The 23,576-nt window shown below is 38.8% G+C and overlaps 1 protein-coding gene across 1 annotated transcript in view; it reads right to left on the bottom strand.

Annotated features, from left to right (window-relative positions):
• The window catches only part of zgc:113516 (ethanolamine kinase 2), a 30,903-nt gene that overhangs the window by 4,784 nt on the left and 2,543 nt on the right, over positions 1–23,576 (bottom strand). The window contains exons 2-7 of the mRNA XM_010741981.3: positions 17,508–17,770; positions 15,859–16,011; positions 9,600–9,748; positions 8,949–9,032; positions 7,640–7,800; positions 3,868–3,941 (exon numbers count right to left, since the gene is read on the bottom strand). Of these exons, the coding sequence (XP_010740283.1) occupies positions 3,868–3,941; positions 7,640–7,800; positions 8,949–9,032; positions 9,600–9,748; positions 15,859–16,011; positions 17,508–17,770 (884 nt within the window). The remainder of the gene's footprint in view (positions 1–3,867; positions 3,942–7,639; positions 7,801–8,948; positions 9,033–9,599; positions 9,749–15,858; positions 16,012–17,507; positions 17,771–23,576) is intronic.

The raw sequence follows: 23,576 nt of genomic DNA, 5'->3' as shown, positions 1-23,576 counted from the left end.
AAATATAATCTGGGAGGTCCTCTCTGTGTCAGTACTGAACAATCACAAGTATTTTTGTTGTTCCAACTTGAAGAGGATGGTCTCAAGTACAGTAACTTGTGAAAAAAAAAAGTCCTATTAACATGTATCTCTGCATGATACTTAGAAAGATAACTCGACCCTTAATGTTGAGCCATAGCATTTAGAATAAAAGCTAAATCTCACTCATTAAATAGACATTCAGTAAGTTAAAATAAAAAATGAAAAAAGCTTCAATGTCAGCTTTTCAAAAAAACATAACAAACATAGCACAATATAGCATTTTGTTCAGTTAATCTAATTACCCGTTACACCCACACCCTTCATAAGCATAATCATATTTGAGTATACCAATTTTGAAGAACAGCAACCTTCACAGGTCATTCTATTCATCCTTATTTTTATTAAGTCAGACACCTAAAACTAGTGTGCTTAACATTTATCATCATCAGAGATGAAACCGAGACATTTTTCTATTTAGCAGAAGTAGGGGAAAATGAACTACCTCCAAAGCAGGTATTACATTTCACAATGTGCTTTTGTGCACAATTCTCTCAATTTTGCAGTCAGGCTATTCCAAACAGTGGGCCTCCTCCTCGTTCATTTCCTCATAATAATGTCTCTGTCAAATAACGGCTCACCTTGCCAACACGTCCACAAATCTAAACCGCTGACTCGCAGACAGTTTCAACACATGAATAAAATCATATAAGGAAAGTAAATATGGACGGTAGAGGGAGGGCGGGTTTGCATTCCCCTTGTGGCTCCCTATTGTCACTTCTACATCTGGCCCTGGTTAAGGCACAAGGCCTCTGCGACGCCTGTCACTCGTTGGGAAGTCGGCAGATTTGGCTCGGGGGGATAACAGTGGGAGGAAACACACACACATGCATGCACACACACACACACACACACACACACACACACACACAGATTCAGGGTTTAACTCTAACTTCCTTTCCCTTTCCTTGTTTATCACAAAAGCATAAAGCAGCAGTGTGTTGTGTTTTCTGTCTCAAGTTAAGAGAAATAAAACCGCTTGGTTAAGCTGAGGGTAAGGCTGTGGTCTTGACAAGTAAATTATGGTTTAAGCTGCATTAATCATTATATTTTGAATGAAATCAAATGATAATGTGAAAAGAGTCTATAGCTGTAATTAACCCACAGAGAATAATAATTTAATGGCAAATTTACTGCATGGTTCAATCTCACCACCTCTCAACCCTTAAACTCTTAAAGGCAGCCGTTTGATACATAAGCTAACTGCGCAGCACAAAAATATGGATGCAGCGTTGGAGGCGGGGGCCCACTCCTGAAAGCTGCTCAGTGGCCCATGAAGCCAAGCCAGCTAACTTCTAGTTTAGCCCTCTGCCAACTTCAATGAGGATAAAATCATTTAATCATGTGGCTCTTCTAGACTTTGCAGATAAATTCTGATCATGTAATGAGTGATTTCGTGGGAGTTGTGACGAAAAAAGTACGTCTATGGAAGAAAGTCTTTTTGGGCCAGTGTGTAACGTGATAAACCTCTAAGTTGTAATTACATGTTTTAACCACTATATAAAATTGACTTCAAAGCAGCTCTCGGGGGATTGCACCAAACATTAGCGGCTAGCTTGTGAAAAATAAAGAATTCCCCCTCATAGAAGAAAAGCAATTGGATTAAAGTTTTGGATCATTCCTGGTTTATATGAAACCAAGATTCACTGTTGTAGCGGACATTTGGCAACTGGATGGTGAGAAAAATGGAACATCTAGCAGCTAAAGAGGCGAATATTTTTTTATCAGTAATTGCTGAAAACAGTTACAAGGAGAGAAACTTGCTCAGAAGGCCAGAAACACAACTTCACTAACATCATACTGTTCCTCTTTGGCAAACACATTAGCTCACTTAAGCTCATGCCAAAATTGTGCATCATAGATGTATTATCTGTCAGGCTTCCTAGTGACCAACTAAACTACTTGTAAACTATGTATTTATGGTATAGTTAAACAAACCCAGTGTTGACTGCTGGTAGCAGACAGATCTCCAGTGTTGAAAAAATCTGATCTTTCTATGCTTGGCCTGGTCACACCAGACTACCAGTGGCACTATTTGGTGAACAAACTAACCGCAAGCATGTTAGTCACAATAGCTCCCCAAGCTCCTTTGTATTTTCTCTTTAGAATTCAGTGCACTTTACTTCCCAAGTACCTTTACTTACCAAGCATTTCGTTCTTCTGATTGTGCATCATTTTCTTTTGTTTAATTGAAGAGAGTTAGAGGCTCTCAGTAGCTTACTAACTGCTTGCTTGTGACCTGACCTATACATCCAGTTCATCCAGATAAGAGAGTGACAGTAAAATTATGGATTTGCTATTAAATGTAAATGTAGGTTGCTTTGTTCACTTCACAAACTACAAGGACAGTTTCTTAAGATGATGTTCTCTGAGCTTTACTGTCAGTGCATTTCAATGAAGAGATCAAAGCGGATAAACTTGACCGCTGCCATTTATATTGTTGCTTTCTTTACAGCATGAATGATCAAGAGTCTTGAAAGTAGTGTTGGCAGAGGGAATCCGGATATACAGTACAGTACATATGTGTGTGCGTGTGTACTGAGGGACAGAGGTTGGCAGGGTAGTAATGCCTTCAAACGTTAGACCTGGTTCCCCATCGTTACTGTTGCTCTCATTTCAGTTTAGCCCTCCAGTTAAGGAAAGGTAACCCGACCCTCACCATGCACTTTAGGACAACCTCAACCAGCGGCTTAGAGGAGCAGACGTCTAGCAGGCGCATGTGGCCCAGCCAGGGATGAGAGACGTATATGTAAGGGAGGACTGACGGCATGGGAACAATAGTACCTCTGTGCCTCGGCACCCCTCTGGATCACATTTCCTCCGAGGTCCAGATCGAAATGAGGCGGGGGCCCTGTCGCTGATCTAGCAAGCTAACAGAGAAAGCCACACAGAGGGGAGGGTGCCGTATGTCAATAGTGATTAGGATCACGATCACAACTGTGGCGGGTGTGGGGCACACAGAGACTGGAGAAAAAGTGGGGGTGAAGGGAAACATTTCACCCTTCTGAACTTTATTGTCTGGTTGCTGGTGGGGAGGAATGTCTCCTGGACTTGTTTAAAGATAACTACGTGTATCATAATACATTTTAAAATAAAAGAAATTAGTTTTGATTTCTTTAGATCGGCTTTGTGAAAACTGAGCTTTTCATCTTTTCATGATTTGTGGTTTGAGAGTGAAAGAAAGCAGAGAATTTTGTGTGTTAATAGTGTGTCTGAAGTGACGTGAAGAGTAGAAGAAGTGTGTTTGTCCTGTCTATGCTAGATTCTGGGTACACAAAGTCTTGAAGGACTGGTGGAAAAAAATGAAATATTTCCACACTCTGGGCTCAAGTTCCCAGTCCTTTATTGCAATTTCTCTGCCAACAAATTCTTTGTCAGGCAATCCTAATGAAGATCCTGTTTGTCTAAACATTGTAATAAAATAGTGTGCTCTTGAATTGAATGCGCTGGATATATTTTTCCACTTGTGAATATTTCACTGATGTATAATGATGTTGAGTAATAAGGTGGTCCCATGAAATTGCACTGAAGTCATAATTTTCTTTGTGGTTTCACGTGTTCCTACATTAAACAGTTGTTGAGGTGGTGTTAATGTGAAGGTGGTGCTTAATGTCACGAGGATGTCGATTTGAATATTAACAATTCATAATCTCTCTCTGGGAACTATGTTTATGCAAAGTGACACCCACGCACACAGATCCAGCTGTGGACAGAAGGTAACCACATGGAAAAGGCTTTTTTCTCTCTATTTCGTAGGACCTTTCAGCTGCCTTCATCAGAAATACAAACCTTTGAAAGTCAAAGTCAATCGAGGAGTACTGTGATTGCAGGATGGCCCAGAGACCCCAGAAGAAGTTGGATGCCTGGTGGAGGAGAAAAAAAACATTATACGACATTATATGTCCATACCAGAAGTTTTATGTTCTGGATCATTTATTACTATCTAAACTAGTTTTAAAAGTATGTTCTAATGCCAATCCTGCTAATCCTTTCAGGTCCAGTATATAAAATTTTGTGACATCTAGTGGTGAAGTTGCAGATTGCAAGTAAGTGAATACACCTCGCCTCACCCTTCATTTCCAAGCGTGTAGGAGAAACTATGGTTAGGGCAAAACTTGCAAAAAATAAAATAAAATACTAAAAGCCCCATCTAGAGCTTGTGTTTGGATTGTCCATTCTGGGATAGTTATGGTGCAACATGGTGGTTCAACATGGCAGACTCTGTGGAAGAGGAGCTGCTCTCTCTGTAGATTTAAAATCATAAGACCATTCTAAGGTAACAAAACCATAAATGGTTATACATTAATAGTTCTAATACTGCACTCTGTAAATATTTAAGTATGTAAGTATTATCAAAAGTATTCTGCATTCTATTGAAATCAGTCAACAACAATGCATCGCATACTACAGTATAAGATCATCACGTTTGTAGCGTTGCTGTATCTCTAAAAAGTCAACTTCTCATGAGAAAAACATTCCTGCTCTAGCTTTTTCACAATGCATTTTACTGTTAATCCAAGATAACAAAGAGATTTATTTAGCTCAGGAGGATTTTCTCAACCCATAAAATAACACTTAGTCATTCAATTTATCAGGAAAACCAAATCACTAAATTTGGAAATAAATCATTTTCACTGCACAGAAAGGATGTGAAAAAAATGAATCTGAAAAGCAACTAAAGCTACAAAAAAAGCAACTAAGCTTTCTACATTTTTCCTCTTAGATGTGGTGGGGACGAAGCAAACAGAATACAAGTACCACCAATGGAACTAACATTGAAAAACATAATGTGATGTGCTGCACGTTCAGGATAATACTTGATGTTGTATTTAAAGAAATGGCAGAGACTGTGTGACTGAATTGTCGTACACCCTTTTGATCATCCAATTAAAGCTTCAAAAGTTCACTTCTTCTCGTCCCCCGTTTGCGAGGTCACAGTGGGGTCAGATGTCAGTGTCTTGCTCGAGAACACTTCAGCAGGGTGAATGCCAACAGAGACTGGATTGTCTCATTAGCTACATGTAGCTTGTCCAGATTACTCCTATAGGACTTGAATATGTTTTGCAAGTGTAAAAATCCGGATCATGTTTGCGGTGTTTGCACACTTATAAAAAATGTGGCGCTGATTGTACATGTAAATGAAATATTACACACACTGTTTGGTTTCACCATCTTTGTTTTTCCTTGATGTTTTGCTACATTTCCCCGTGCCATGGAGCAGAACTATAAAAACTCTATTCAGTGACCTCCAGTTGTCGTGTTATAACTGCTTCCATAACTGCTGCTGCTGCTGCCTGCCAGTTGCAAGCTGCTCAGTCAGAATGACAAACCTCTGTATTGAATGGTTCCCTCCTTAATGGCTTTGCTCACTTAGGCTTGCGGACTTCCATGCCTCCATAAATTTCTGTTGTTCTCCACCCTTATTGTAAATCTTCATGGTAGGACCACTAATAGCAAGTCCTAATAAGATCCAGACAGGCCTCTGTTCTGTGGCCCAGTGATATAATCACATTTTTATTTGATAATCAAATAAAGGGTGGAATGAAATACTTGAAGAGCAATGTGCGGTTTTCCCTTGGCTTTTTTTCCCCTCCTGGCAGATTTTCATCTCTAATCTCTGTCTTTAGTTGGAGAGAGAGATTGAGCGTGTTTCCATTATGATTAATAACTGCTCTCCATTAAGAGAGCATTAGTTTAACACTAAGCAGAGACCATAAGTGACAGGGAGCCATTGAGAAAAATGGAGATGAGAGACGTGTGGGGAGTGACATCACAGAGCCTCAGGCTTTAGCTTCGACATCACGGGGGATCCCTGCAGAGCAGAGGATGACTCGTAAAGACCCCACTGCGTCTTGGCACAGTTTGCCAGGGATTACGATTCGGAGGAGGCAGCTTCACGCCGCAGAGCTTTGGCAACTGGCCAGGCTTTGTCGATGCCACACAGTGAAGCCACACAGCGTCCTTCAGTATACACTGGTTTCCTTGGTTCCTGAGTTTTGACTATTCATCTGTACTCTTATCTACAGAGGCTTAACTACAGTGTGAATTCAATGTAGTTTGATTATTCCAAGCAATTACCAAGTGATATGCAAGTGATACAAAAGGATAAAGTGGCATTTTATTCAATTCATAATACAAAAGTTCCACAAAAATGTTAAAATGCATCAGAATGAATAGATAATTATTGCTTTTTTTTCAAATTTCTCTAAAGCCAGTTAACCTATGATATCATCTGTTTTTACCAGATGGGGTGTGAAACATTTAAAAAAATGTCAGTGAGATATGTATTGTGCAAATGAATTGTGTGGACACAACTTTCACTGTCACTTCTGATGAAAAAAAGATTATTGGTCTACAAATAACAATTTCATTACCGAATTCTGGGACAATAATGTTCTTGATAAATCACAGTTCATTTACTTCCATAGAAAAACAGCATTAGATTTTAGACACAGGAACAAGTGCATTCTTGGCATTTTTGCTTACAAAATTATTTAATTATCATACTGTCATGTTTAATTATGACAAGAAAAGAAGAGAAATGTTTCTTCTGTCTCTGGGCTTTTACAAGTAACAAAGGAAAACAAGACATGAAATGCTTTGAGGAATTTAATCAAGTAGAGTATCATAAAAAATGAAGTAGAAAGTATTTAATGGGCAAAATGCTGCTATTTATGAATATTTTTTAAATCTCTGCTTAGTTCTTTGAAATGATGAAAAATGGACAGTGCCATTTCCTCGATTAACAGGCTCAGAATCCCTTATTTTGACACACGGCTGTCAAAATGGGTCGAGCTGGAAACTTGGCTTGTTAAGCATCAGTGATCAGTTTCTCCCACTTCCCTCGAGTCAAGAGTGCTCCTCGGTTTGTCATAGAAAAATCTGATTTCAATCAACATGATGTTATCGCCTCTCTCCATTTCAGGCTTTATTTCTTTTCCCTCCTCTCACGTCTCCCTCTCTGTTTTTTTGGCCGAGCCACAAGTTATTTTAAAAAGTAATATGCTTCCTCATCATTTCTGGGCTATTTCAAAAGACATTCACACCACCCCAAAATTGGTAGGACAATTGTGCATATTGTGTGGAGCTAAGAAAGCACTTTCAGACAGATAGCCCAGCACCACTTGAGCCACCAAAGAATGAAAATTGTGGTCATAAGAAAAATAATTTTGGCTGCTGTCTTTCATTTTTCCCTGCGGCAGTTTCTAATCAACTCAGATGGAGTCCATCAAACTTGCGAACAGTGGTGGGTCAGCTGTGGATTGGTTTTCTTTGGGGAGATTTTTTTTTTCTTGGAGGTGGAAAAGTAAATTGTTAAAATGTGATGGTGAGGTGTTGCTGGCCTGTCATTACAGAGGTCTGCGCACATATGGATATTGTTGAAATGCACACACTAATCTCATAATATTGAGATATTTGAGTCGTTCCAAGAGCACAGCTTAAAAAAAAGGAAATAACTGTTGAGGGATTTGTCACTTTCCAAAGTCTTTCCAAAGTGTCGAGGCACTACATAATGACACATTTCAACATTTCAGCAAAGTCAGTTGGGGCAGACACTTACCAGTGAGAATTTGCAGACTTTAATGTAGAGCTGTGTAACTTCTGCCTCTGTAATGGTGACCTCACGTCCTGAGCTATGCTTGTAACTCTCCAGATAGGCCGTCAGCCAGTCCCTCTGCAGCTCCCGGCTCGGGTAGAGGCTGTAGTTAACATCGTTCACACCTTGAACACAAATTTATTTATTTTCATTATCAATAACTCTGGCAATAATTTTCACTATTAATTAGGTTTACAAATAGTGAAAATTCTCTTCTAGGTCTGATGTTGCAAACACATACTGAATGTACATTTACTTCCGTGCTTAAGTACAAATGTGAGGAATTTGTGTTTCTATTTTATGCCATTTATACTTTTTACTCAATTTACACTATTTGCTATTTAGAGTTTTTTTCAAAATATGAGTTTATATGTTGTGACAGGCTTATATAGTATGATGGCTTGTTATTAATAAAACTACTCAACAGTACATAAAATAGTTGAAATGAGCTCTGGGTCAGTTTAATGCTACCTTCACAGTGGTACATCTGTCAATAAACCTGTTTAACACACATTTTTCTGCTTTAAGTATTTTTTTTAGGCAGGCGTATTTTTATGTGAGGTATTGATTATTTTCAGGACCGACCACTGCACACTTCATTTTACAAATTAGCACAAGGTAAGAAATTAGAAAATCTCTGGTACAAATGATGGAAAATTGAATCCAGTTTTGACAACTGACTGAATTTTAGCTGCATTGACAGAAACTGTAAAATAAATGAGGATTTTTTATGATGTCACTAAAAAGCCCCCAAATATGAAAACTTTGTGACATTTGGTTCGTTTCAGCCACAATTTGCGGATCATGATGATTTCAGTTGGATTAAGTTTGCACAGCACAGCTATATTTCAGACCCTCTTTCAGTCCCAGAGTTGGTTAGTGTTGACATAAAAGTTTAAATGATATGGTTCTTCAACACTATCTAAAAGTGTTAAATTGATGATTGATCCACAAATGTTCAAATTAACCCCGTCAAGCTTTGCTGCGACACAGCTGGCACATCAAAGTGACTTTTATCACCACGCAGAACACATACTGAATATGGCAATATGTCATAGCAGCTTCAGAAGGACATAGTTTCATGGTACATAATGGCAGAAAGATAAATGTTATAGTCATAGAGACAGCACAGACTGGACAATGATTCTGCATATGACATACAGTAGTACTTCAACATAACTCGATACGACACATTAGGCAAACCTTATATGTGTCGTCTGTGAAAAAGATTTGGAGACAAATTGAACTTCTTTTCATCACAACGCATACCTACCAGCAAATTCATTGAAGTGATTGCCAATATCGAAGGCCTGGTAGTTGTAATCGGCATACTCATAGTCAATGAATTTTACCATTCCTGGTGGAGGAGGAGAGGGGAAAGCAGCAGTGGTTACCAGGACAACATACCGAACACATCCTAGGTATAGGCGTAAAAACTGACAACTCTCCCCCCTTTTATTGAAAGTAGAACCTTGTGGGAGTCAAAGGAACAAGGAGTCTCTTTTGACTGAGAGTCACCCTGGGCATCCTTGTAAAATATGTGAAAGAAATTAAATCATAATAAAAGTAACAAATGAAATAAGATATTTAATAAAGTGGGAAACGTATTTTCAGTAGTGCAAAGGTTTACTTCTGTATAGTATCTAAAATAAAGGGAAAAGGTATGAAGACTCTATGAGCTGCATTATTTCAAACTAATGAAAAGAAAAAACATTCATCCGTTTTAACTCCAGCTTCAGCAAAAGACTCTTGAATTGCAGAGCTAAAGTTAAAGAGCATGAGGAAGTCTTTTATTCCTAACAGTATTCACTTGGTTTCACTGCTTCTGCGACACGTCCACATAAAAATAATTAAAAACAACCTTATTTCACTATTATATCCACCATTTTCTCTGATGTCAGCGATGTGCACGGATCTTCCTCACCCTCTTTGTGGTTGTAGATTATGTTTTTTGTCAGAAGGTCATTGTGGCAGAGGACAGTTGGCGAGTCAATCTGAGAGAGGTGTCTCCTCAATGACTCCATTTCATCTGACAAAGTCTCAATGCTCGGCACCTCTCGTAGTGCCACGGGGCTGTAAGAGATAAAACCACTGAAATTACATTTTTTTTCCTAATGGAGAAGGAAAGATTGTCACGCCAACATTTTGAGGAATGTTTCATGAAAGACAGGTGTCTTTGCTTCAGTTTTACAAGGCAATTGGGCCAATTTGAAATTCCCAAGAGTCGCTTAAGGTGATGTCAATAAACCACACACCAGATTCATGATGACCAGCTTAACCAGTGTGTGACGCTTCATACCAAAAACTGCAAAAAGACAGGAGCTTCAGCTTTTAGTTTGAATAACTGGGGCAAAGACACCATCAGTGAGTTTCACGTAGGAAAACAAAGCCAGTCTAAGTGGAAACATGTCATCTTCATCACACACCATGTTTGTGATTTAGAGGTGTCATAAGGTATCATAAGGTGTTATAAGCTAAAAATCCATAAAATGGATTAAATAAAAAGGCGATTTAAGGTTTCCACAGCTCAGCTAGCTCATTTGTAACTGCAGCCTTGATAGCTCATACTGTGAAGTGTGGATGTTCACACATTATTGGCACAGAGGGCAAAAGAAGTTTTCAGTTATGTATAAAGGTAGCAATGTTGAAATTTACCCCATTACATGTAAGAACAGTGAAGTATTTTCAGCAGAGTGTACTTAAAGTGGCAAGATTTAAAAAATAAAAAATAAAAAAAGTTAGAGTTGGTGATGCTGAAGCTTATACACTGCTTGGTAGTTTAACCTCTGATCATGATTTATTTGTAAAATTGTAATTATATATTATTGAGTAGTTCTATCTCTGACAACCCGTAGGGTAAATGCACTGTATTTTGCTCTTGAATATAGTATAGTAGAAGTACATAGCCCCTCTTAACTGATAACAAGACAGTTAAAGAGAAGACAACAATGAAACAGGCATGCTTAATAATTAAAGTAGCGGAGTATGAATTGTGATTCATCCGGATCATTCACATGGATCCTCTTATTGACCTGGAATTAACGAGTCTGTAGTCTCCATTAACCCGGATCCTTACCGCCCTACACCCACCTAACACTGGACCACATATACACACAATTAAAATGATAAGTTGTGCCATTCACTACTCCTTTTAACCTGCACAATCTCATTACATGTCCCAGTCCATCTGCCTGAAAAGCTGCCAGAAATCTGGCTATTATCGTGGACAATAAACTGTAGTTGCAATCGCTAGCAATAGCAATAACTCTACTGAGTAGAGCTGGAAACACTAGGGGACTCAAGAGATTCAAGAGACACAAGATCCACGGATTGGTTGCCGATCCAGCAGACACAGATAACCCAGATTCACTGATTCAAGTCGAGTGGACCATTTCAGCGCAAAACGAGGCAGATTAATTGCAGGATTGTGCGTTAGCATAATCTGTCATCAGTAATTATGGGTTTATATTCGCCACATTTCTATTATGTGGCATTTTCTATACAGTTGAAAGAGTGATGCTGACTGTTGTGAGAATATCAGAGCTGGTTTTAGCCCAGGGCGCAAATGTAGCCAGAACCAGCGCTGGAGAATATAATACTGTTGTATTTGTGTCAGCTAAATTTAAACATTTGGAATTACTTACTACTTACTTCCTTCAAATGCACAAACAGACTGGCCTCCTCGTATAATAGCTCTCAAATTTGAATTTATTTAGCCTAATTGTAGCCTAATAAGACAGTGGGGCTTGTGTTTCACTGGTAGAATTGGTATGCTTATGGACATACTGACTCAGATGACTCAAAAGACTCATAAGAGCTGCATCTGTTTAGTGAGTGAGTCAGTCTGTAAAAGGATCCAAGTCTGACATCTCTAAATTAAAGTAACTAGAGAAACAATTAAAACCTGTAAGTCTGCCTCATTGTAAAGTGGTATTATTATGTTGCTAACTACTTCTTCAGATGTTTTCTAAGGGCTCAGAATATCCCCTTACACATGGTGACTCACCTGCATTTAAGAACTGTTCACCCTAAAAGAATTTGATTTGTCTGGATTTCAGCGGAGTATTAGTGTCACATTGTCTACTGTTTTAGAGGGTTTGTCAAGCATGGAAAAAAACTGTTAAAGAAAAAACACAGACTTCCTGAAATTCTTTCAAATGAAAAATCCTGGATTTGATCATAAAAACTACTTTAGTTACACAAAACTTGAAATATTGGCCTTCAGAAATCCCCAAGGTTTTTTTTTTTGTTTTGTTTTGTTTTCTTTTGTCAATTTAACAATGATAGTATTTTACAAAGAAAGTGTGTGTACTAAACACAGCTATACAAGTATAAATGAAGGGAAATCGTTTGCTGAAAGAATGCAGACATGGAAGACTAACTTTGTCATGAACTGTGCACTTTTCTTCTCAGAGCAACATGTTTGTAAATTGAAGCAGTTGTGCGAGTATCATTGAGAGCTTACATGCCTTGTTTTCACTCTGTTGATTACTCCATCTATCAGAGGAGGCACTAATGTCCTTGGACGTCAGTGCAAAATGCACCTGGAAGAAATGCTGCACAAGCATCCGTCTCCTAATTAATTTTCGTGTTTCCTTTTCAGTCGTCAGGCCACGATAAGAGGGTAATTTAAACACTACCTATTTATTCAAAGGGGAACAAACAGATGCTCTGGTATTATACACACTTGTAGACATAATTTAGTGAGGCCTGTTAGGAACGCACAATAAAAGCAGAGGAGCGCAGCCTTGTTTATAGACGTGACACAGAGGCTGTGCTGCCTCATACAAGTCCACCTACACATCCAGGTCAACACAAGTCATTTTGGAATATTTTATTCAAAGAAGGATTGATTGAAGTGAGATCTAAACTATCTATCTGTGTGCCTGCAAGCAAGAATACAAAGTACGTTTGTTCCTTTCAAAATATCTGTTTCCTGCTCGAGTGTGGATCTTTTTTGTAAAGCAAAAATTTAAGTGAAATTGTGCAGATACCCAAATTAAATTCCAGAATTTGTTACTTTAAGTCGACCCCCTCTGACATGCATAATTTATCTCTCTCTTCTCTAATGTGAATTAAAAACACACAGTTGTATGGTGAATCACCCTGATTCCTTTTCAGCTCATCCATTTCTTTAACTTAACAAACTGACTTATTATTATAGAAACCCACGATTACTTGGAGTCAAAAGCTAAATGAAAGACTTCCATTGACTTTAAATGGAAACCTGTCGTCTTGCCATCAGATCTTTTCCTCTCTCTTTTCTGTCCTTTTCATGCGGAACAGTACGTCGAGTACATTCGCCTCCTGCTCCTTGTCAAGTCTCTGTAAGGTAATTAGTGGAATTTCCTCCTCTGGCGCTTCATCATCATCAATGTGCCTTATTTACATATGATTTCAAACACCAGCCGAGCACTGCTGATTTTTTTCTTTCTCTTTTTTTTTTCTTTTCGCAGTTTTATGCGATTCATGGGCGTGCAAACGGGTGACATAGCAGGGGGTCTTTTGGAGAAAAAGACGTTGCACTCTGGCTTTCCATCGCTTCTGTCTCTTCTCTTTTCTCTCCCATCTCTGACTTCTGTGCACTCTCTCTCCGAACCCTCACAGCTGCTGCAGCCTCCTTCGCTCCCCCTCTCTCTTCTCTCTCTCTCTCTCTCTCTTTCTGTCTTTCACCCCCACTCTCCCATTTCTCTCTCTCTCTTCTTCTCTTCTCTCTATCCGTATCTCTCTCTCTTTGCACAGCGGGTGGCTTGAGAGCTGAAGACCTCCTCTGCAGGTGCAGCCTCTTCCTGCTCTCTCTCTGCTTTTCTTTTACCATTTCCTCTGAAGATCACATTCATACCAGCACTCATACATTCTCAAGTACAAAAGTTTCTCTGATGACTGTTTAAAATCCCTTTTCCTTTTTATTTTATTTTTAATTCTTGGTCTTCTGTGTGTGTGTGTGTGTGTGTGTGTGTGTGTGTGTGTGTGTGTGTGTGTGTGTGTGTGTGTGTGTGTGTGAGTGTCACACATAAGCACAAGAGACCAGTGAATATACAAACCAACATACACACCACACACACCAACAACCTCTTAAATCTCATCTTGTGAATCTCAGATCTCATCTGCTTCCATCACTTTATCATACTATTCCATCAAATTATTGATATTTTTTTGATCATTTGCAGTTGTTCTGTATGTATGTCTTTGTGGACTTTGTCAGGCCCCTCAGTCACATGAATGTCTCACAATATAGCACCATCTATTGGGCCTCTAAATGTGGTGCAGTCTGCTTCTGTAGATGCATATTAGACGGTGTAATATCCTAATTCATGCAAACATACATACATTACTTTGGGTATCACACTGTATTCAAAATAGCTTGTACAAACTATAATACAAATTACAATTTTAGAACAGATTGTAATACTCCTGAACTGCTCTGTTCTGTGAAACCGAGGCTGAAAGAGGAAGGACAGAGTTAAATGTGAGAGTAGTCATGAAACAACAAAGTCCTTGGTCATTAAAATAAAAAAACTCATTGAACAAAGGATGTCAAATAGTAGTTTAGTACTTCTCTGTGCTCCATTGTACTCTCTGTACCCTCTGTGACAGTGAATCCTTTTATGTTGGTTCACCATGTTCACTTAACAAAAATCTAAAGAATTCAGTCAGTTCTGTAGATTTTGCTCTAAAACTGCAGCAGAAAATTACAAAACAAAACATCTGCCGATTGGGCTTGGTAATGCAGTATTTGAAATAGTAGACAAATCAGCAAATAGTGATTTAGAATGAGAATAGTTGCCTGTGTCTTGTCTTACTGATGGCAAAGAAGTCACACTGCCTTTCTCTCACATCTGAACCCAGGAAGCTAAAACGTCTTATCATAAAAGTCTGTCTCCTCTGCAGCCCCTTTCTTTAATGGATGACTGACTCTGCCCATGTGATAAAACTCAAAGAGGAGCCTCCAGTTGTTCGAAACTCGGGGCTCTCCAGCCTCAGTTTTTGTGGACTTCCAACCCCTCCGCAGCAAACATAAACAAGGTTGAACGTTTGACCGATAAGGAAGAGCTCTGCAGGAAGCCTGTGGCCGAGCTCTGTTTCTTTGTAGTGTATGGAAGGCCCCTCTCACCTCTCACCCCGTGACCCCTGTCAGAGATAATGCAATGTCATTGCCACAGAGGCCACTCCCCCGCATCGTCCCTCTGACCAATGACAGCTCACGGCGGTGGCCTCCATCTACATGTTGGGTGAGGTGAGTGTGCCAGAGTAATTAGAGCAGCGACCGTGGGCAGGTTTGAGAAATGTACGTTTGCTGTGTGAGAAGATGATAAGCCATCGGTGGAAGTGCTGCTGCATGAACGATAAAGATGTGGAAGATGTTGCTGGTTTCCATCAAAGGAATGACGGCAAGAATCTACTGCTGATGTAGCCTCCCAACACCAGCTTGTTAGGTGTTTGTTTAAAATCCTTTCCAGATTAGTAGATAATGATAATTGACAGCTTTCCTCTCTCCTCCATAGATTAATGTGAACCTTTCCTACACCTAACAAGATAAATGACCTGCTGCCCTCTTGGTTACTGTTGCGACCTCGAAGATAATGACTTGATTTAGCAGAAAGTGAATATAATGTGCATAACAGTGTATAATCGCCTGAAAATAAGAATGGTTATGTCTTTGTTACCTTTGTTAGAATGACTTAGCCTTTTATATTTATAGACAGCACAGGTCTTCTACCACAGAGTCCACCATGTTCCTACTGCAGCAGCTCAGGGTTGTTTCCAGAGTCTAAAGCGGCATTTTCCTGGGCAAATCCACACAGATGGCAAATACTACAAAGTAGATCTACTAACCATCAACGCCTTTTAAACATAACCTCACAAACTAATGTTTAGTTGATGATACAAACTAAATCAACCACTTAAATCTTCAGTTCTTACCCTGAACCTGAAGTGGTCTGACATCTTTTTTCCACACTGCCTCTCAGACCATCATGCCACTATCCACCAAAGTCTTGTCAATATTTCTGAGATGATAAATAGTTGCAGAGTCATATTCCATTAGATATAAATACTATAAACACTAAAATAGTTGTTAAGGTTTAAGGAGGCGGGTCATGTCATGAGCTAAACATAAAAGATAAGATAAGATGACTATTGTACGATATCCAAAATATCAGTACGTGGAGATGATTTTGTACCTTTTTTTGCACCACTGCTCAGCTGAGCTGCTGTTGATGCTGCTCTGCACCAGTGTGAGAAAGTGGGACATTTTTTTCCAGAGCAGAGGCTCAACAGGCTGACCACATTTTGGCTGGATAGAGTGGATTCTCCCCATCTCTGCTGCGATCAATCTGCAGAGAGAAAACATTTTCTCAGATGAGCCCGTCCGAGGCTGTTATTGCACAAACAACCATTATCAGAGTAGAAACACAACTCCCTTTCCATTTAGCGCTCTTATCAGGTTCTTCTTTTTTTTTTTTTTTTTTTAAAAAGGGCCTTGTTGCATTTGTGACCTTTTGACTACTTGAGTGCTCGTTCTTGAGGAATCTTAGTGGTGACTTAGAGTTTTCTGGTTATTCCCCCACAGAGGGTATCAGGCAGAGCAAGGTGATTGATGTGTATCATGGCCCTGGGTGTTCAGCCTTGGCTGGCTGTGTTGTGTCCTACTGTCCTATGGAGAGAATAATGATGCCGGCCTGTTATCATGAGGATGATGAATGGACCAGGGGGGCACAACTAAACAACATTGCTCAACACGAAACATGACTCAACTGAATTTTTTATTTTTTTAAACACCTACATCAGCACAATTGAAATGCCCCACACACAACACACACATAACCTCCAGCAAACACCACTCTCAACAAACCTGTAGAATTCACCTGGAAATAATATTCATCAGCATTATTCTGCTATTGTTGTATCCTTTCAACACTGAACAATGCTAAATTCAATTCAAGTTATCTCATGACACTTCCCATATAGAGCAGGTCCAGACTGTGCCAACCATGAGCAAGCATTGGTGATAGTGGCAAGGAAAGAAATGACAACTTCATGCAACTTACGCAAAGTCCGAGGTGACTCATTTCACAGATTTAAACACTTAACAGACATGTTAAGTTTGTATGTTTCAACTTCAAAAATGTAACTTTCAAATAAGTAGCCCAGTTCTAATATATATTTCACAATGTTACAATCACATTCACAGGTCATTATAACTTATTGTTTTATAAGATCCATTTGGCAGATTTTCATTTCTTATAATAGAAGTGAATGGCCAGTTGAATGAAAGAGAATGTTGTTGTTAACAACAAGATATTTCCAACTAAATACATATTTTAAACATTATGATGTGCCCCTGATTTTATGATTAAATGCATACAATTGACATACACAGACATGCAAGAAGTAAACAGACTTACTTTTTGCATGTCTGTGTATATATATTTTTTTCGAAGTACTTCTTAAAATCTCATTTAAAAAAATGTTTAAGCAGATTTGACTCTAATAATGAACTCTGAAAAAATGTGGACCTTTATATTATATATTTTTGTTGTTATTATCATTGTTGCTGCTGTGTATCTTTGTTTCTCTCCCTCTCTAAACTCATCCACCATGAGCCAGATTCTGCTTGAGGTTTCTGCCTGCCTGGTTTCTGTAAATAATGTTACAAAGAGCATGGTCTAGACCTGAACGAGTCATGAGTCTCCTTTTTCCCCTTTTGTAACCAAATTGGTCTATAGTTATCATATAGAGGAGCAGGTCTGTTCTAGATACACATACATGGTCACCACATGAAATGAATAAATAAAATAAATACAAATGTAAAAGCTCTTCTGGCAGAGACCTGTAGATGGAGGGCTGCCGGAGCAGCTCATCATCCAGCACTGTTCCTCGAACAAACTCGTAACAGATGCCATTCTGGAAGCTGCAGTAGATCTGTGGACCACACCCGTGAGCGTGGAAGACCTGGAACATTTCCACCTCCCGGTCCCTGTTCACGTAGAGCTCGGTCATTCTGCCGTACAGACGCACCAGAACGCAACCAGGCTCCTGGAGAGAGCCCACGTAGCAGCCAATCAACTGGTTGGTGATTCCGTCTGTGAATGTCTGGAAGGAGAGGAAATGAAAAAAATGTACACAGGGAAATACAACAGCCTGGATTCTTCAGGTACAACAAAGAGGCACTTATCATCATAAATCAACACTGAAATTGGTAATTGGTGCTTATGTGTAATTTTATGGATATACAATGATAACACCATGACAACACAACCTTTTTTCTTTAGGATGTATTTATACAATACAATTACAACTAGTTTGTGTAGGGCAGTCAAGTCAAGTTGGGTCACTCTCCCAAGCCTCAGTCTGAATTACAGTTTATCCATAACAATCTTGGAGAAATCATGCTAAGCATGGTTGCACTCAGAGCTTTAGAAGGTAAATACATGCAGCCAACAGATGCAATATGTTTGGTTTCAGGACTCTGGATTACAACTTTTGGTAGAGTATCATTTTACAGGCTGCTAATTTACCGCCGTTATGGCTCATTTAACTCAATTTTTTTTTTACCGACCGTCCATTAAAGTCACAGTTGTGCAAAAATAAACTATAAAAACAGAGAGATCGTTTACCAGAAATTGTGTAGCTGATAAGAATCTTGAGAAAAGACATGTGTACTTTGCATCAGAACACATTTAATAATGAATTCCTCAAATATCCTTACTGATGATAATATAGCGCCACGATGTGCAAGACATGACATTTCAGCAGTGGTGGAAGAAGTATATATAGTGCAGGTAATTTATTTTTATGAGCTGCAAATTGTACTTAAATGACTTAAATGATGACTTATATTTTATTCACAAAATTTTCATTTCATTCTCTCAAAGTGACAAATTCTGAACAACATCATGTATTGTTTGCTGTTTAGGTTTGAACAATGCATTGCATTTTATAAACTGATCATCATTTATCTGGAAAATCATAGTGTGAAAAGTAGTTTGTCACTATGGCGGTGAATCAGTCTTTCCCTCTGAAATGTACTCAGTTACACCCTACAAATAAGGTTCAGTAATTTATGTCAAAAAAATATTTATTGATGATTCACATAATAACAGTACTGGTACATGTGCATTGCGCCATCATATTACAAGATTACTTGCCCAAGCAGCCCTTAAGCAGTCAAATCACAGCCATAATAATCCGGCAATTAACAAAGTCATAAACCCAAACTCATTTGGATTTATAGTCAAGATATTGACAAATTAATGAAAAAACTGAAAGAATCGAACTCATTTTGTTCTTTGTGTTTAATCATTCCTCTGAACTGCAGCAAAAAATCAAGCATGCAGGAAAACTGACAAGCATGCACAGACACACTGTATACACACACACACTCCACAGCAGGTAAAGGACAGATCAGTTATTAGATGTTCAGCTGTAGAGTGTTGCAGCCTTGTTGACACTAAAGACCACACTTGCAGCACAGCCTCTACCGCTCTGTGTGTGTACACAACAATACCACAGTAACCGCTGTTTGCCTGCAAAGGCCTCATCGGACATTTGTTGTCATTCAGTGGTTTCTTAAAGTCTCTCATTCTCTGCCACTGTTCCCAAGGCATTTTCCTGAGCCTCTGATAGCTGCACCGTTTTTCATCTAGATGGAAAGTGAACAAACACGCCCACCTTGACATCTGATCAATTATTTATAGAGTGAAGGGTTGTTATCAAATTCATTTTGTCTCTGAGTTGATGAAGTTTAGTCTTATAAGTATCTTGATGTCCACATTGACTGGGTTGTTATTATAATTGTTATTTTTATTTTATCAGGCTGTTTTAGAGAGTGTTATCAGGTCTGGGTATCATCATAATCATTTATCTCTATGAACAGTGTGTGCTCAAACAGGTAAAGAGAGCCCTTTGTTATCCATGCCACATTTTGTTCTCTCTTTATGAGCAGATCATTTAGAACCTCAGACTGAATTCAAGGTTGAATCAGTCAGGATTTTACACAGTAGCCTAAAACCAGCAGAGGTCATGAAGGCTGAACTGACTGACGACTTGTGGTCTTTTTTTTTTTTTTTGTAGTTGAATTTATATTTTTTATCTTATCTGTGTTGTACTTTTTGTGTTTATTCTTAAATGTTTTCTCTTTACTGGTGTTGCATGCCCACGTATATCCATTTAGAGCACTTCTTAAACTTGTTTCTGTTCACACAGGCAGCACAGTGTGTACCTAAATTGCTGTACTGCTGTGCTAAAGTGTTTGAACAAGCCATGCTAATACTGCACTTGCTTCTTTTGGTTTCAGCTTCTCTTTAATTTTCTCTTTAATTTTTTATTTTAAACTCTCGTCTCTATCGTCTCTTTAGATTTTTTTAACAGTCTCATGTAAATGTGTCTTTTAATCTTTTGTTTTTAATTCCTTGTAGAGTTAAACTTTATGTCAAATTGCCTCAACTTGCATCACCTTGAGTTTGAGATTTCTCAAGAAATGGATGAAGTGCCTCATATGAAGGCATAAAAACAAGAACAGACACAAAGATGAAATCCAAGGTACAGCAGAGTCATTTAAGAAGAGGAACTCTCTCATTCAACACAGTAGAAAGGTGTTACAGTAGCAGAAGTGTCTGTCCTTCCCCTCTACTGTCTGTATTTTCCAAACAGATGAACACAATACATCATTAAAGGAACTGTTGAGATCGAAGGACTCAAGCGAAACATCTACTCCTTTGTGTACATTACTGGACCTGGTGTAGATTGAGAGGTCACCCACCCAATGTGCTGTCACCTAACAAACATAAACCCTATTTCTCTGAAAGATTGGACATTGTGTTTGCACATGGGGCCAGAATGGGATTATCCTGTTCTGAACAGTCGCTCTGACATCTGTTTCCAGGGTTGAAAAAAAAAAAAAAACTTCTACTTTTGTTGTCCAGTTACCTTGGCTTTTCTGCTGCTTTTTAGTTTAAGTGTGTCTTCCTGTAGGGTGCATGGACTGCTGTTATTTAGGAAACTTAAAACACGAATTGACAATATTATGGCAATATTTTATATTCCTGTTAATGTCCACATATGTGGCAACATGTTGTGTGTTAATCTGTCTTTCAATAATGCATGATGCCTCCAGCCTGCAGCTCTCTCCCATGCCCACTGATTCCTACGAAAGACACAAATGTTTAAAAATGTGTCCCAAATGTTTATTTGTTTATTTAAAATGATCCCCATTAGCTGACGCCTAGACGACAACTAGTCTTCCTGGGGTCCAGACAATAATATTAAATAGAGCACAACAGGCATTACAATCTCAAGTAAATATAAAAATAAAAGGAAAAACATTATACAGTACAGTCATGTATCACATAACCCAACCACACTCAAATAAGATGATGATATAATTAAGGTGTTGATATCAAATACATTCTTAATCTTCTTTTAAAACCAGCCTTTTCCTTAATTTCACGAACCTCACCTGGAAGACTGTTCCAAAACGCAACTGACCTATAAAATACTGACAACTTCATAGAGTCAGACTTAGGTAGTGGTAGAGTAATCAGTCCATTATTCACCCCTCGAGTGTTATAAGAATGAGTATTTCAGCAATAAATTATATTATAATAAAAAAATTTAGGAGTCTGAGTATTAATTATTCTATGCAAGTATATTAGTATTAGATAGATTAGATAGTAGATAGTCATCATTGACTCTCAACCAGGTGAGACGTGCATGCATTTCTGCAACACTAGTTCTTGGAGAACAACTAAGAACTAGCCTTGCAGCCTTGTTTTGAGCCACTTGTAATTTGTTTAAAAGACTGTTAGATGCAGCAGACCATACAACTGAACAGTAATCAAGATGACATAAAACCAATGAACAAACTACTTGTGGAAACAACTGTGAGTTGAGAAACAAACAAAGCATATGGCAACAGCTCTACCCATTTTGGCAACAACTCTGTTGATGTGATCAGCCCATGACAATGTGCAATCAAGCCAGAGCCCAAGAAGTTTCACAGTTTTTACTTGCTGTATGCTTGACCATCTATTTGTATATTCATTTTAGAATTATGTAATAAGCTATACTTAGAACCAAACATTATACTCTTTGTTTTTGATATATTAAGGATAAGTTTATTTGTTTTGATCCAGTTAATAATATGCTATTTCTCAAAACTATCTCACAATCAATATGTGGGGGCTGCATAATAAAGAGTAGAATCATCTTCAAACATAGTCACCCTAGCGTTACTGAGTACATATGGCATATCATTAGTAAAAACTGAAAATAAAAGAGATCCTAGACAGCTTCCTTAGGGGGCCTCCACAGTCCAGGGACTTACAGCAAAACAAAGCACCATTGAAATATACTCTCTGTGACCTATCGGACAAATAGCTCCTTAAGCAAGCAAGCAATACTGTACCTACAAGCACTGAGTTATTAATTGATATTAACCAGCTATCTGATATTTGTATCATTGCGGTGCAGGTGGAATGGCCAGACCTATAAGCATGTGGAGCATTGTTGTTAAATCACTATGGGAAAAGTAATCTTGAACTTGCTTACATGTAATATATTCTAATATTTTACTCAAAACAGGCAGAATGCCTGTTAGGCCTACTATTCGGACCACAGAAAGCTGATTTTATATCTTTAGGTAAAGGAATGATCTTGCCTTCCTTCCAAAGTTTTGGACACACACCATTAATCAGACATCTGGTGAATATGGAAATCTGTGCAGCGGATAATCTCAGCAGCCTACTATCCAAGTTGTCCATACCAGCTGCTGGCCCACCAACAGTCTCAGCATCATTTCCACCTGCCCAGCATCGACCTGATGAAATTTAAAATTACACAACTTATCCTTCATAATGCGTTTTTTTATCAGCACTCGACAGTAGAATCCATTTTCTCTCTAAGTTTAGAAACCTTATTAACAAAATAATCATCAAAATAATTTGCAATCTGCATTGGCTTAGTCAAATAAACTCTGAATTCCTTAGAGTACAGTAAAGTTTTCTGTCTACAGGAGAATCAGAAAGCACAGCAACCTTTTTAGCCTCATCCCTTTTAGACATCAAGCTCTTTAAATCAGTATCAATCCAAGGAGCACCTTTGGCTTTAACTGTAAATTTCTTTAACAGGGCATGATTGTTAACAATCACTCAAAAGATCCATAAACAAATTAGGAGAGGTATCCACATCATCAATAGCACATACTTCATCCCATTGAATGTTGCCCAGTTCGTTAAGAAAATTCTCCTAATTAAATGTTCTATAAGTTCTTTTCATTATAATTTTGGGACATGCTCTAGGTAGCTTTGTTTTCCTGGAAAAAGCAACACGGTTATGATCACTGAAGCCAACGGGTACAGACACAGGTGTAGAGCACATATCAGTAGGGATGTAACGATGCATCGTGACACGATTAAAATCGGTACAAATGCGTGACGACTCGCATCGGTTGACAGAAAAAATGAATCGCGATTCTTGGCGAATGCGAGAGAAGTAGGATATGTTGTTTTTCGTCTTTTTTTAATTAGAAATAGGTTACGTTGTGGCCGCAGCTTCCGCTGCCGCGTCTGCCTTTCTGTGTCTCACACACACACCCACACCTACACACATGCGCAGTAGTGGTAATCGGCGTCAGGCCTGACTGTACCGTAAATGATACCATAACACAGACCCTCCAGGAATTCACGATGTTGCGATTTGCAACTTCAACGCAACTTCAGTGAATCCCCGTGAATTCAGGGCGGTGTTGCAATTTTAACCAATCACCGCAACTTCTCCGCAACTTCCGCGCAGTCTGCACGGGGGATTAAACTCGGTCAGGGACGGCCGCACGGTGCGGGAGGATCCCCTCGTGGGTCCTCTCCCCGGCGCTGGCTGACCCCAGCCGGGCGCATTTCCTCGA

The sequence above is a fragment of the Larimichthys crocea genome, chromosome X, assembly GCF_000972845.2.
Source record: "Larimichthys crocea isolate SSNF chromosome X, L_crocea_2.0, whole genome shotgun sequence".
In the NCBI taxonomy this organism is placed as follows: Eukaryota; Metazoa; Chordata; class Actinopteri; family Sciaenidae; genus Larimichthys; species Larimichthys crocea.
This window is presented reverse-complemented; position numbering and strand designations above follow the sequence as displayed.